Raw genomic sequence first — 14665 nt, forward strand, 5'->3', positions numbered from 1 at the left:
ACTACCAGGAATATTTTATGCAGATGAAATTCCTCCATGAAAAAGAAGTTTTCATCTTTGTTGTCACACAGTATATTATTCAGATCTGCAGATAAGAATGGGAAATTATTTTTTGCAAATATCCACAAGAGTTATCTATTCCAGTACACACAGAGTCCTGAATCTGCCTAAGCCTGTTCAAGTTAACCTCTGCATACAGTCCCCAACACGGTTCCACCTAGAGTTGTAGTCTTATATTTAAAATGCCTTCAGCATTTCCAGTCATTAAAATGAGTATTTTTATGAAATTAAAAAAAAATCCACTTTACCAATTTTATATAGTATAGCTTTCCTTGTGCATTTAAAGATGACTTTTTCCAATAAAGTCTGCAGGACTCAGATTTACATCCTCACCCACTGACAGTTTAATTAATTTAATTGTAGGAGAAAGTATTTAATCACATACAGTCAGAAAAACAGCCCCTTAAACACAGGCTTTTGGGCCCAATATGAAATTCAATGAATTAGAATGAAACATGCATACTGCAATCCATCTCCTGATTCAGAACACTTGATATTATCAAAACACAGTTCCACAGTTGACTTTTTTTCTTTTTTTTTTTAACCTCTCTAAACAACTTGTAAAACCCTTTCACCATTTTAAGCCTGGTAAAAGAGGAGTCAGTATACTTCAGGTATAAAGGCAGTGCTAGTCTAGTTGTAATGAACTGTACAAACACCAACATCATAATGCTGTGCTAGTTAACATATCAAAAATATGCCATCTAAAATGCTGCTTGAATGACACAGATATCTGCTAGTATCCTAACTTCTTTCCAATAGTTACAACATTAGAAGGAATCATCACTGGTGATTCTCAGCAGTACATACACATTAATGATTTATTTCAAAAAAGAAAAAAAAAGAAGGTAAAGAAAGACAGGAATTCTCATATTCCTGTTTAACTCATTATGGCAATTCAGCACAAGTAAGTCTGATGAAGTAAAAAAAAAAAAAAAAAAAAAAAAAAAAAAAAAAAACAGTGCTGTGTCAGTGGTTATCTGTTAAAGCTGACTACCAGCACCAGCTGGTGTTCTTCCCCAAAGTGATATCTAATTAGTTACAGACAAGACAGTTAATAAATCCAGAAATGCAACTTTTCAGTTTTAGTCAGATTGTGCTGTACTAGCCTTTACACTGCAATAAAGATCAATTCTGTAAGCAGCAAAAACTCACATGCAGTTAGGTGCAAATATCAACTATTAGAGTATTAGAAGACTTCATCTGTTTAGTTTTAAAATGAGCAAGTGGTATTACAGTTGTGTTAAATACGGTCCTAGATGGGACCTATTACGATTACAAAAAAAAAAGACATTTAATCCTGAAACAACAGAAAAAGCATGTGTGTATTATATATATGCATATATCTTATAAAAGAGCAATGCTTTCTGAAGAGTGGAGAATAGCCAGAACACTAAAACAATGCTGTAACAAGAGCCATTATTTGTGCGTTTGCTTTATGAAGCTTACATTCTAATGTTTACAAAGGGCAGCACTTATGTAAGACTCTCCACTAACAAACAAATCTGGGATACATCAATTGTACAGGTAAGTCAGCCAAAAATAAGCGATAGCTATGTTCTTCTCAGTTTTAAGAAAGCATGCAATAGGTTTGCCCCTTCCACCACCCCTTGTTCAGATTTGTAGATCACAGAACCAGTAAAAGGACAATATAATGAAACCGGGGCACAGATAACAGATTGAATTTTATCACAGACTGTTTATCAATATTTTTGCAAATGTAAAAGCAGCCTTCTTTCAGCATCAAAAAGGCAGAGAAGATACAAGCATGAATAAAAAAATAATTAAGCAATTTAAGACATCAAAAGTTCAAGAAATAGCACTGTGCATATACAAATAAAATTAACATTCAATACTGTAGAGCTCGTTTAAAAATGGCACCAATGGACAATATTTTACAATATGCACATTTATTTGAGGTGGGGAACTAATGCTCCACAGGTGAAGATGATAATACAAATGATAGTGCCACTGTTGGCCCATTATGGTACTTCTTACAATTTAATGAAAACACTTTAGAAAATAATCTGGTATGTACATGTCTTCTGGAAACTCAATGGCTTCTTCAGAACAGAAAAAACTATGGTTCTCCCCCTCCCCTTTTTAGCCAGACAATATTGCCAGAGATTGTGCTCACTCTTAAAGCACATAATCTTACTTTAAATTCAGTGCTATTTTCTTTCAAAAAGATCAGAAGTTGTACTTTCAGATAACAAAAGCAATTATGTTACAAACATTCAAAAATGGAAGCTTATGATTCTGGCAGACAATGTTGCGTATTAAATACAAACCAGCCAGCAATTACCGAACATAAAAAACTTATTCAATCATAAAAAAATACTATAATTCATCACCACAGACTTTTTACATAGTTATAAATAATAAATAGCATAACACAGTAGATTACAAACGGATTTATTTTGCCCCGTTAAAGTCTTTTAAAAGTAAAATCTCTATTGTCTTTCCTCAGACTGACCAAAGTACTGTATCAAGACTAGTCATAGTCGAAATATAACTCCTTAGCCAAACAAATTTGCAGAGCTTGTATTCAATCTAAATTTTAAGGTCTCTCCTTACAAATCGAATGTTCGCTCTGCCATTTGCCCTGTTTATTACGAAGGCATAAACGCTGTATATAGCGGCTTCAGAAGTCACTATGTAGGCTGCCATCTCACAGCGTGGTTGGACTGCCCACAGCACCTTGCAACGGAGCACACACCTTGGAAAGGAACGCTAAGGAAAGCAGCATTGACGACAGAATCTGGTAAGCACTCTATAAACAAGCTGTACACAAAGGACCTCCCTCCCCCCCACCCCGGTTTACATTCCATAATTCTGTAACAATGTCCCCTAAGGCACAAAAATACCTGTGACCTCAATGCCACAGGAGACATTGATGGTGCCATACATGTTCTCCTACACAGTAGTTTAAATAACTTAGTTATCTGCACTGTATGTCTTAGATCGAGGCATGGATTAATTTTCCTTGGCCAAATGTTGCTGATTATTGACCGTATTTTCATATAGTCCGTAGGATGAAGGGTCTGGGGAGAAAACTATGCAGCTATTTCAATCACGTTCATTCGTAGAATATTATTTCTTCACCAATGGCAAAAGTGGCAGTCGTTAGTTGTTTTTTGTTTTTTTTAATGTAATAGAGTGAGATTTCCAGACCCATTGTGGTCTCCTGTAACAAAAGTGACTAGCAGCACTAAGAAAAATTTGTTTTCTCCCTTCTGCAAAAAGGATTTGAGGCTAGTGAATAAAGGAAAAAAAAAAAAAAAAAAAAAAAAAAAGCAGGAATAGTTTTACTTAATGGTTGAAGTGCCAGACAATAAATTAGTATTTTCAAATCCTTGCGAACCAAATTATTTCCCTAGACATAGTGACCACGATAATAATAGAAGTATTTTCCTAAAAATTGCAACACTAATAGGTAGATACCTATCTTGGAATCAAAAAGTGTATGCAAGTTCTTGAAAGCAGGAAGTTAGTATAATCTGAGCAGACATCTTGTTTAAAAAATAAATCCGCAAAACCAGACATTAATATGGTCTACAATGTCCATTAAATGGATAAATCAAAATCACTGGAAAGTTGCCAAGGATTACAGTTACACTAATTTTCCATGTAACAATCCTCATGTTAACGGTTCAAGGATCAGAGTTCATTTCTCTGTACGAGTGTACAGTAAGGGAACAGCACAGCCAAACACTGACTCGGAACTCATTAAGTCACTTAGGTGAGAGATCATCCATCAAAATGAATGAAGAGCATGAATTTGAACACGTTACTGGAGACTCTGTGGTTATGCTGCCTTTAGTCAGTGAATCAGATGAAGAGCCAACACTGCTGCTACTCCCATCAAGTATGTCTGAAGACAGGCTGAGGAAAAAGAAAATGGTTATTTAGTAACACAGGCATCATGAATTTGTCTACAAAGCTAACATACTTTTTCTCCTTTGTAGGAAAGATGTAGGAGACATATACTACCACTCAGTCTTTACTCCAAGACCGGCAGCCCTGAAGACTCCTTGTTTTCTGTAGCATGTTATATGTATATTCATGCTCCTTAAGGGAATGAGGAGCAGAATTTTATTTTTTTTTTTTTAACATGCAGAATAAATTACTACTCTGATTTTAATCAGTTATAGAAAGGAGATGACAACTAACAAGCAAAATCTTAAAAAGGTTACAGGAAAGAAAGAATAAGAATCTGATCAGCAATGCAGCATAGACGTCATCAATTAGCTATTATGTTTTTAAAATGTTACACTACTCAAAGCAAGATTATGAAATGCGTTTTTCCTTCTTAAGTAAGGAATTACTCTGTTTGGATTCTGAAGTCTTGATACATGATTCCAGACAGCTTGTAAAAAAGATGCTTTTGTAATTTAGCTGGAAGTAAAATGAACGAAATATTTCTAGGTCCCAATTCCATAGGTATATTGAAATTACAGTAATACGGAGTTGATATTTTAGAATACTTAGTATCTGACTTCTGACTATATATTCAGCTTTTTATGATCATAATCGTAAAGGAGACATAAATCAGAAAAGAGACAAACTTAACACTAAAAATCTTGAACTTGTCAATATGAACTATGTGACTGCAGCAACCATTCACATACACATTATTTAGGTATTCAGGTAAGTGCCACAGATACTACACAGTCACTGCCTACAAAATACTGAAATGATGAAGCATCTTCAGATGAAGGAACTTTGCTAATGAACTAATCATGATTTGTAATGACTATATTCAGAATGACAGTTTTGATACACAAAGTCTAGGCTAGTGTCTGCTCAGGAAGAACTGATCAAATGGACAGGAACATTATCATACTACACTATCACAGAATTCCCAGTAATATGTATATGCAAGCTATAAGCAAAATATTTTTTTCTGAAGAATGGAAAGATTTGTATGGATGCACATTCCCTGGTTTGGCAATTTAGGGCACGCAATATTTTACCATGAACTGAGATCTGTCAGATGTGTAACATCTGGAGAAAGCATGTTGGTTGTTCCTTGAAAAAGTCTCTTTGGCTGACTTTCAGTTTCCATTTCACCTGAAGAAAATAGTGCAAATAATCAAACTTACTCGAGTCTCTGGAATGTCCATTTAATATTTGTCTATAGTAAGAGAGAAGTTTGTCCCATAATAGAGCAAGCCAGCATTTATGACATGGTAAATCTTCTAATCCAGTCAACCAAGCACTCAGATAAGACATTAATTTTATGCTAGCTGTTGTTTAATCATCTAGTCCATTCTTTAACTAATGCTCTGGCAGTATCCGACAGGCTACAGTGAAAGATCTCAAAGACACAAAAACAGGCACTTGCTAAGCTAAGTTCAGACTACAATCAAACAAAATAATCTAAAGCAAACTAATTACTGTGGCTTAATTTTAAGTGAGCAGTTGAGATAAGGCAACAGACATATCCCAAAATCTCAAGATTAAAGTTCTTAGTGATTACAGAAATAGAAATGCCAGCTTGGTACACGGTTTCACTCTCCTGAGTACAACAAATACTTAAACGTATGTACACTTTTACATAAAAGCTGAATAGAAAAAAATGAGCATGTGTATGCATTTCCAATTACTCATCATGGATCAGACTTTGTACCTGTAATCATCTACTGACATTAAAAAGATTAAACATGATGGGGAGAATTCATAAGGTCTGTTTAGTATAATCCGCCCTGAGAATGAGCTAGCTCATTAATAGCTTCTGTATAATAGACATTTTGAAATACCAAGAACTTGCAGATAACAAGCTTAAAAGAAAACCCTCTCAGCTACAATATACTTCAATTTTCAGCTTGGCAGCAAAAACATAGGAAACGGAAATAACTTTGTCTTTTTACCTACCAGCAGCTGCAGTGTTAGTTTGAAAATCTGACAGAAGCTAAGCATTTCAGTTAAACAGTATATATTTATGATAGGCAACAGAATCCTACTACCATTCATTTTATGCAAGACTGATAACACCCCATATTTATTTCCTTTAACACACAATCCCCCACCCCCTCTTTTTTTTTTTTTTTTTAAGGGAAAGAATGACAACTTCCATCAAGCAAAATGGGGGAAAAAAAAAAAAAAGTATTCAATACTTGGCCTTACATGTAAGTGAAAAAAATGCAAAACAACAATTAAAGTAACACTTGCAACACTTGAAACTTCACAAACCTGCACTGCACAGTGCAATTAGTATTAATTCCCTATTGCAGTGAAATGTTCTCAAATGCATGACGCATTTAGGAAAATAAATTAGGTTCATTTATATGGATTAGATATTTTAAAATTAGGTAACATTTTGAACTATTTCTTGATATGTCCAGTAAAAACTTTGTATCTCCACTTTGTAGAAGATGCTCCACCAGAGCACACAGACAGGGTGAGGGAAGCCTGCCCTTTTTGTTCTGTTTTTAATACATTTTACAATTGTACACAAGCTATTTTAAGTAAAACATCACAGCATGAATATCTATTCCCTGTTCATCACTGAGCTTCATACATTTTTGTACATTTTTTAATGATTCTAAAATTCACAGAAATTCATAATTGTTCTAGGATGTAGTTTGAATATCCTTAATGCAGACTACTTTCAATAAAGAATGCAGTTTTCTTCATTCAGGAGGAAACCTCTTGAAATTCAATAAAGGCAAGTAAATGCAGCATCCTGCACCTGGGAAGAATACTCTCTCCCCCAGCCCCAAAGCACCAGTACAAGCTGGGGGTGGAAAGCAGCTTTGCAGAGAGAGATCTGGGAGTCCTGGCAGCCAGCAGGCTGACCACGAGTCAGCAATGGGCCCTTGTGGCCAAGAGTATCCTGGAGGGCATTGGGAAGAGCACTGCCAGCAGGTCAAGAGAGGTGTTTCTCCCCCTCTACTCAGCAAAAGGTGAGGCCTCTGGAGTGCTCTGTCCAGTTCTAGGTTCCTCAGTACAAGAGGGACGTGGAGCTCCTGATGCAAGTCCAGCTAAGGGCTACTAAAGTTATACGGAACTGAAGCATCTATACGGAAAGCCTGAGGGAGCCAGGTCTGTTCAGCCTGGAGAAGGCTTCACATTTTTACTGTGAGGGTGACTGAGCACTGGAACAGGATGTCCAGGGAAGGTGTGGAGTCTCCTGCCCTGGAGACCATACAACAGCCACCTGGACACAACCCTGGGTAATGTGCTCTAGGGGATCCTGCTTCAGCACAGGGGTTAGACTATACCATCTCCAGCGGTCCCTTCCCACCTCAACCATCCTGTGATTCTGTAAAATAACACTGATCTGCCCTGCACTCATCTCTCTCTCACCTTCTGAACTTTCAGAGTAAAAACAAACATTCAGTACTAAGTTTAGAAGATACTGCATGATAAGCAACATTCCTTGGATGATCTGAAGGGTGTGCACCGCACAGTGGTAACTCTTAGGAATGCCAGGGCTCACAAATATTCACAAACATTTAATTTGATGTGGAATAAAGTTTGCCTCTTTCAAGCAGTAGCTGTTCTAATGTTTTTCATTCTTGTATTTTAGACTAGCTACTTTACATTGTATTTGTAAATTACAATTGGTAAATTCCAGTTCACCATGGATACAAGCACATTATATATACAGGAAAACAACAGAAAGAAAAAAATGTATCTTCCTGCTGCAAACCTACATCCATACTAAAGCATCTGACAATGTAAATACACATACCTTTTCTTTTAATGGGGCCAAGAACACTAGGCCTGATACAGTTGATTGGACTTTGACTCCTCCTGCTAGAGAAAATATTGATAGTAAAAGTTCCAAGTTTGAACACCACCATACTTAGCATCAAATCAACACAACCATTTATCAAATGTTTGTTAAAGCTATTCCTGTACAACTGGAATGCTTAGGGAATCTGAATACGCAAAGAAGTGCTGCCTATTAGAGCAAATTATCTGCCACAAAAAATTTGTTAAGTTTTCTAGGGTCTTTTCCTTCTCTTAGTACATGCTCACTTCAAGCCATTTTTATCTTCAGTATAATATTTGTATGAAATTGATACAGCGACAAATTAATCAAGTTCACTGGAAGGGCCAAGGAATTTCCTCACAAGATACAAAGTCTAGTTTAAAGTCGACACAGATTCTTGTAAGAACACTCATGTAAAGCTACCATTGGTAAAAAATAAACCTGCAAAGCATTTTTACATGGCAATGCTTCAGCTATTCTAAAAATGAAGCCTCTTTTAATGCTTTGGCATCAGCTTTAACCATCTTTATGCTAGCCTTGGAATTTAAGCCAATGTATACCTGTTGCTTTCAGAAGTTACTTACTTGGAGAATCGCCTTGTTGGACTGGGAATAGGACTTGGAGGTAATCCATTACTGCTCACAAACATTTGCAATGATGGTGAAAAACACTGCTGCAGAATAAATTACAAAAACATGATTCAGAATTCCCTTTCAAATACTGAAGCGTCACTCCCCCAATCAAAATACCCCCAATTAAAGAAAACTTAGTAACAGAATAAGGCAGAAATGATTAAACAGAATCTTGGAGGAATTAAAACTCAACTTGCAAAAAATACACTGGCTAATGCAATACTGCTCAGATTAATCTGAAATTCAAAACCATATGAAATCCAAAATTTAAATAGACTGTTTTCTAAATAAAACTGTTGTTTCTGTTCTTCCCATTACAGTTAGAAATAGCAGTACAGTACTCAGGACTTACTTTTTTCCAACACATTTGCTATGCAAACTAGCTGAGTTTACTCAAGATACCTGAAAATTTAATACAATCTGCCAGAGCGGAACAGACTATTTAGCTCTGTGATACTGTAGCTCATTTGATCTTAGCCTGTGAATACCCAGAGCTAAGCACACAAATATTTCTCTCAAGCTCACTACTACTATACAGTTCCTATTCCAAAGGTACAGCATGAGCTTTCAGCACTAGTGTTATACTAGGAACAGCACTGCAATAAAACATTAGCAGTACAAAAGCAGAACCACAAAAAAAGGCTGAGAACAAGGTCAGGCAGCCCACCTTTAAACACAGTTACCATTTTTTCTGTGCTAACATTTCAGTTTTCCCATCCTTACTGAAAAAAAAAGTAGTTTACCCAAGATTCACCTTTTTCCTTTTCCAGCATTTGCTATCAGTCTTCAGTGCAAATTAAGCATGCCCAAATTTGAGCTGAGTCCTTCAGTGAGTTTATGCCTTCCTTTCCATAACTGACGGACATATATTACTCCTCCTCACCACACAGATCTGCAGCTTCTGCTGTTTGCCTAATCTCTTCCTCTCCACATACAATACATTCAGATTTTGGTGCTTCTTCCCCAGCACGCCCCAATTATGCGGTTGAAGATCATGTCTGTATACGATTACTACAGTGACCTCTTCTAACTTCCCTGGAACCAGAATCCTAACCACCCAAACATTACGCAAATAGAAGCAAGTGAAAACATGCAGTGTGAAAGAATTAGCACACGGCTTAAACTCTACAGGCTCTAAGATAAGCATCTGATTATTAGAAAACAGTAATATGTGGATTTGGGTTGGGTTTTGTCATTGCTGGTTCTTAAATCTGTGAAGTTTCACATTTTAGAATTTTCAGTGAAGGTGAACTGTAAAGATTTGTTTTCTGTTTGGTGTTTCACTTATCCTACCTTTCCTATTCCTCTTGTAGGTGAAGGTGCCGGCGAAACTGGAATGAAGTCTATTCTCTTTGGGGAGGAAGATTTCTCAGACTTGTCCAAGTCATTGTCACTCTGTAAATACAAAAGTTTCAACCTTCACAGTTGCACAAGACGTTACCTTAGAATCCAAGCTACAACCTTCCATGGAAAGTTGTTAGGCCAAGTACGCAAAAGAGCTAAAACAGATGAACTTCAGTTTATCTGAGATTATTTCCACAGTTACTCCTCTCTTTCCCTTAAATTCATCAGTTGAGCGTAGAAGTGGAATTAAATATGAAACATCTATAAAGAGATTACCAGGCTCAAGCTTTCCTCCCATGATTGGCTTATCTGCATTGCTGTTTGCACTTCCCTAGAATACAAAAAATCCCATCAGTAGCTACAAAGAGGATAACTGACTATTTTATCATCTTGTTTCCATAACACTCACCTTTCGTGTGCTGTTTCTCTGTTCATTAAATCCACTCCTTCTTCCTGCAGGAGATAAACATTTTAAGTTTTTATGTAACATCTGTTCATCACAGGTACTTATAATACTACTCATGATTCAGTAATTTGCTTTTAGAATTGAAATATGGACAATAGAAGCTCTCCAGAAAGAAAAACTGCTATAAGCCTACCTCAGCATTTCTCTTAAGGAAACAGCACTCCAAAAATGCAAGGTAGTTGAAACATGACAACAATAAGCCTTGCAACCACACTTCCGTGTTGAAATTAAATCTTTTTTAGCTCTGTTTACTCTAATACTTGAAAAATTCAATAGGAAAGAAATTCACATTATGTATTTCAGTATTATATAAATGCTTTTCATTCTGTTACTAAACATATAGTTAAAAACCTCACTTACCCTTCTGATCTGATGAAGTCGACTACTAGGAATACGAATGGGAGATGATGACAGCAACTGAAAAAAAGTGACAGCCACCATGATTAAATTGCAAACCAACAGCCTGCATCCACCCATACACCTACATTTTTGTTGAATTAAAAATGAGCTGTACAACTTCATGTGGATGACTCAAATAATGTTGCAAAATGAAAACACTGACCTTCAAAAGACTAGTTTTACTACTTACAAATTCATTCTGTCACTCTGCAAGCAGTGCTGATCTCAGAGTTGCATGCTCTTAGTATCTCAAGTGCACAAACAGTTGTATGTGCCATTTAAGCAAGAGAGGGATTATAAATGAAACTGAGAATATTATCTAATTCCCTACTGTCTAGAATAAGACGACAGACCCCTGTACTAACTTACTCAACCAGCTTACTTTTATAGAGCATTTCAGCTCCATCTTGAAGAGCATTCCGTAAACCTTTACTTTTGCAATTGCAAAGTATCTTATACATCTAATCCCTCTGAACCTTTGGCTAGTGCCACATACAGCCAACAGTTCTCACTCAGGATGCCCACGTGTCTGCCTACATGACACCTACTATTTGAGTTCCAAAGTTTTGCAGTCTGTCTTTAAACATACCTCATAACAAAAGACTTTGAACTAAAACTCCACTGCATTTTTTCTGAACAAGATAAAAAACACAGAAGTAACACATATTTTAGGACTTCACGTTCCACAGGTTTTGAGAAAAACAATTTAATCTTCACTACCCTTGGATGAGAAAGAAAAAAAAAATAGCAGAAAAGAGCACATGGCTCAGCATAAGCTGACAATAAAGACAGAGAGAAAAATGAAACGTAACATCTTTGAAAAATCAAGTAAGTTCACTACTGTATGCTAACAGATTTATATAACAAGAGGCAGAATATCACCCAGGATATAAAACTCTTCTTCATATGATTCTCTGATGTCTAGTGTTCAGCCTTTGCAAAAAAAAAAAAAAAAAAAAAAAAAAAAGGCCCCGTGAAAAAAACAGGTCAATGGAGCATTGCAAATCCCTCTCTTCCGTTTTTACAACAAATTACAAGAACCCTTCAAGACTTTCAATTGTGATAGCAGTTTTCTCTTCCTACCTGTGTTCAGGTCCAAATTAACATTAAGATAGTACTTAATACCAGAAATCAATCATGGCTCCTGATATTGTTCCGTTCTTGGGGATATGCAGCTAATGCATAAGCATTGTTTTATTGTAGGCAGCAGCTGCAGGTGAAAAATGCATATTCTGCAGTCTGGAATCTCGCTCTGACGCTTAGCGCAAGCACAAATCAAGTTTAACTTCATTTCTCCAGCCCAATTACTTCTTGTTAGGTGTAAACAAAACATGCTTGAGATTCCTTACCATACTGTGACGGCTCATAACTGTTGTACTGTTCCTGCGAGTTCGCAACACATAAGGCTGAAAAACCTGCGAGTTGTCACTGCAGGGAGAAAAAACCGAAAAGGCTTTGTGAGCAGCCTTCTGAGGTATGCTTAGAACCACACTTTCCTTAGAACCACACGGTGCCACTGCACATACTTCCATCTCCAGCGCATGGAAAGCACCCATTTGACTTCCACAGCTTTACCGCAGGCCCCAGCCGAGGGCTCCGGGCCCGGCCCTGCCGAGCGGAGCGCTGCGGGCCGGGCCGGGCCGCGCTCACCTGAGCCCGTGGATGAGGGGGGCGCTGTTGGATCTCCTCAGGCCGCCCCCGTCGCTCGGGGCCGCGGCGCTCCCCGGCGGCAGCTCCAGGTCCAGCTCCATTTTCTCCTGAGCCATCGCGGCCCCGGCCCCGGCCCCGGCCCCGCCTGCGCCTGCGGCTCGTCCCGCTCCGCCGCGACGCCCATTCACTGCCGCCGGCCGCCGCGGCTCCTCCTCATCCCGCGCCGCCGCCGCCGCCGCTCCCCAGGGCGCGGGGCGCTGCGGCCGCCCCTACAGGCCCCGCGGGCGGCGCCGCGGGCAGGGGCCGGGGGCGCGCCGGGCCCGCCGAGGGGGGCGGCCCCAGCAGCGCCCCATGCCCCTACAGCAGCCCCTACAGGCCCCTTCCCGGCCCCGCGCCTCCCGGGGCCGCCGCCTGCGCACGGGGCGGGACGGGACGGGACGGGACGGGACGGGCGCGGAGGCCGCGGGACGGGAGCGGGACGGGAGCGGAGCGAGCGCCTCAGGCCCGACGCCCCCCGCCGCCGCCAGCCCCGGCGCCGCCACCCAGCGCGCATGCGCGGGAGGTAAGGCGGAGGCGCGGCCCGCAGCTAACCGCCCGCCGCGGCGCACGCGCCCTTGCCGCCGCCCAGCCTCTACCGCGCATGCCCGCGGGAGCCGCGTCGGGCCCGAGCGCCGGCTTCGGCTCCGCTCGGGCTCCCGAGAGCCTCCGAGGCGGGGGCGCACGCCGATTGGCCGCCGCGGCGGGGCGTGTGTTTGAAATGGGCCAATGGGAGCCGAGGTGGCGGCTGCGGCACGCGGGAACGCGGCGTGTGGGGGGCCGCGGGTTCGAGTCCGGCACTGCCATTGAGTTCAGACCACTCAATGCCAAGAGATTAAAATATTTCAGTTTGTGTTTTCTCATTGTTTTTTGTTTTTTACATATCCATCTATAGTAACAGCTGCAATATACGTTTGTCTCTTACATTCAGGGGTTCTTCAGGGTCCTTAGCAGCATCACATCTCAAAAAGTTTTTATTTTCCTCTGGGAAATGGCTGTTGTTTTTTCAAGAGCGTTAAGCACAGAAAAAGTTGGCATGGAAAACTTTAACTTCTTGCTATTTCAACTTTTTTTTTAAAGTGGAAATATAGCTGCATAAATTATTCCACTACTTGAAAAAGACTGAATGTAGATGACCTTAGATAACGGAGTAGAACTGCCCATAGCATGCTATTCATTGTGTACCTGCTTGCCTTTTTTATTAATCAAGACTGAATCAAATGTTTTCCATTGTTCTATGCTCGATGTAGGACTCTAATCAACTTTTTTGTTGAAGTTCAGTATTTCTTGCATTATACTGACACTATTGAAGAACTTTGTGCCTACTGTGTATCTAAGATGACTTAACAGGGCCCATGCATAGTACATTTAAAATATTTTCAAGCTTTATCAATATGTGTTTATATTGAAAAACCTGGAGACAAACTTCCCTGCCTTGTACTATTGCAGAAGGAAAACCTTTTACAATGTTATTGCATTGCTTACACCATGGTATATTGTAGCCAGTAATGATGCGTTTCTTTGAGATGATACAGAATCCCTATCTATTCTGGGGGGAAAAAAAAACAACTAACAAAAAAAAAACAACCAAAAAAAAAAAAAAAAACTAAAGCCTTATTGTGCTTGATTTCTGGTAATTATGGTCAGTCTGCTTAACTGGAAAAATAGGATCTAGTACTTTAAGAGGAAAAAAAAAAAAAATGCTATTAATCACGTCTTACTGCCACCATTCACTAAAAGCAACACCATATTTTTAAGCTTTAATGAAAGATTTTGCCCCATTCGCCTTGTCTAGTGCTTCAGCACAAGCGCTTTGTCAGCTGAAGAGTGCCAAAAAGCCAATTTGAGTCCAAACATCTAGCCTGGAATGGAAATATATTCACACATAGGTTGGCTCTGTTAATATAAAAAACACCTGCAAAATGTGACTGCATCACGCAACTATGTGGATTTTACTAGACAGCAAAAAGCTTCAAATGCTATGTACCTGGAAAAAGTCAACAGCATCCAAAATGTGTCTGAGAGCTCAAAAACACCTGCTTCACGGACTCAGATTTTGTTGGTGCCTGGCACTTACACAACAACCTGCTACCTGACCGGGGCTTTACTATAACCCAGAGAACCACAAGGGGAACATACATGAAAGAAAGTGGTGACTGTCCAGGAGGCCAGCTGAGGCCTGGGAAGAGGAGGGTAACGAGGCAGAGGAAAGGGGATGTGGATGTGGAAGAGCTGTGCTATGGAACAGAATGACATCAAAGACTGAAATGAGGAAATCACAAAGATCTGAGTAAGAGAAACAGGGCAAATTACCATGGGAACAGGGATTAAGAAGGGAAAGAGCATGTTAAACAG

At 39.5% G+C, this 14665-nt stretch overlaps 1 protein-coding gene across 3 annotated transcripts; it reads right to left on the minus strand.

The window, feature by feature from the left end:
- Positions 1-2882: 2882 nt before the first annotated feature.
- Positions 2883-12808, minus strand: PABIR2 (PABIR family member 2; the record flags this gene model as incomplete). 3 transcript variants are annotated; one of them, XM_084293936.1, is made up of 10 exons in its annotated part: positions 12275-12808; positions 11974-12052; positions 10586-10642; positions 10169-10212; positions 10036-10090; positions 9709-9810; positions 8368-8456; positions 7760-7821; positions 5037-5133; positions 2883-3945 (listed from the first exon to the last, which is right to left on the minus strand). In XM_084293936.1, the coding sequence occupies exons 1-10, from the start codon at positions 12388-12390 to the stop codon at positions 3795-3797; spliced, it is 852 nt and encodes a 283-aa protein (XP_084150062.1). In that variant the 5' UTR covers positions 12391-12808. The 3 variants fall into 3 exon arrangements, with proteins under 3 accessions (XP_084150062.1, XP_084150061.1, XP_084150063.1); XM_084293935.1 differs by having other exon boundaries at positions 7760-7824; XM_084293937.1 differs by lacking the exon at positions 2883-3945 and having other exon boundaries at positions 5033-5133; positions 7760-7824.
- Between the last annotated feature and the right edge of the window lie 1857 nt (positions 12809-14665).

Source organism: Netta rufina, assembly GCF_964035555.1.
Source record: "Netta rufina genome assembly, chromosome: 12".
NCBI lineage: Eukaryota > Metazoa > Chordata > Aves > Anseriformes > Anatidae > Netta > Netta rufina.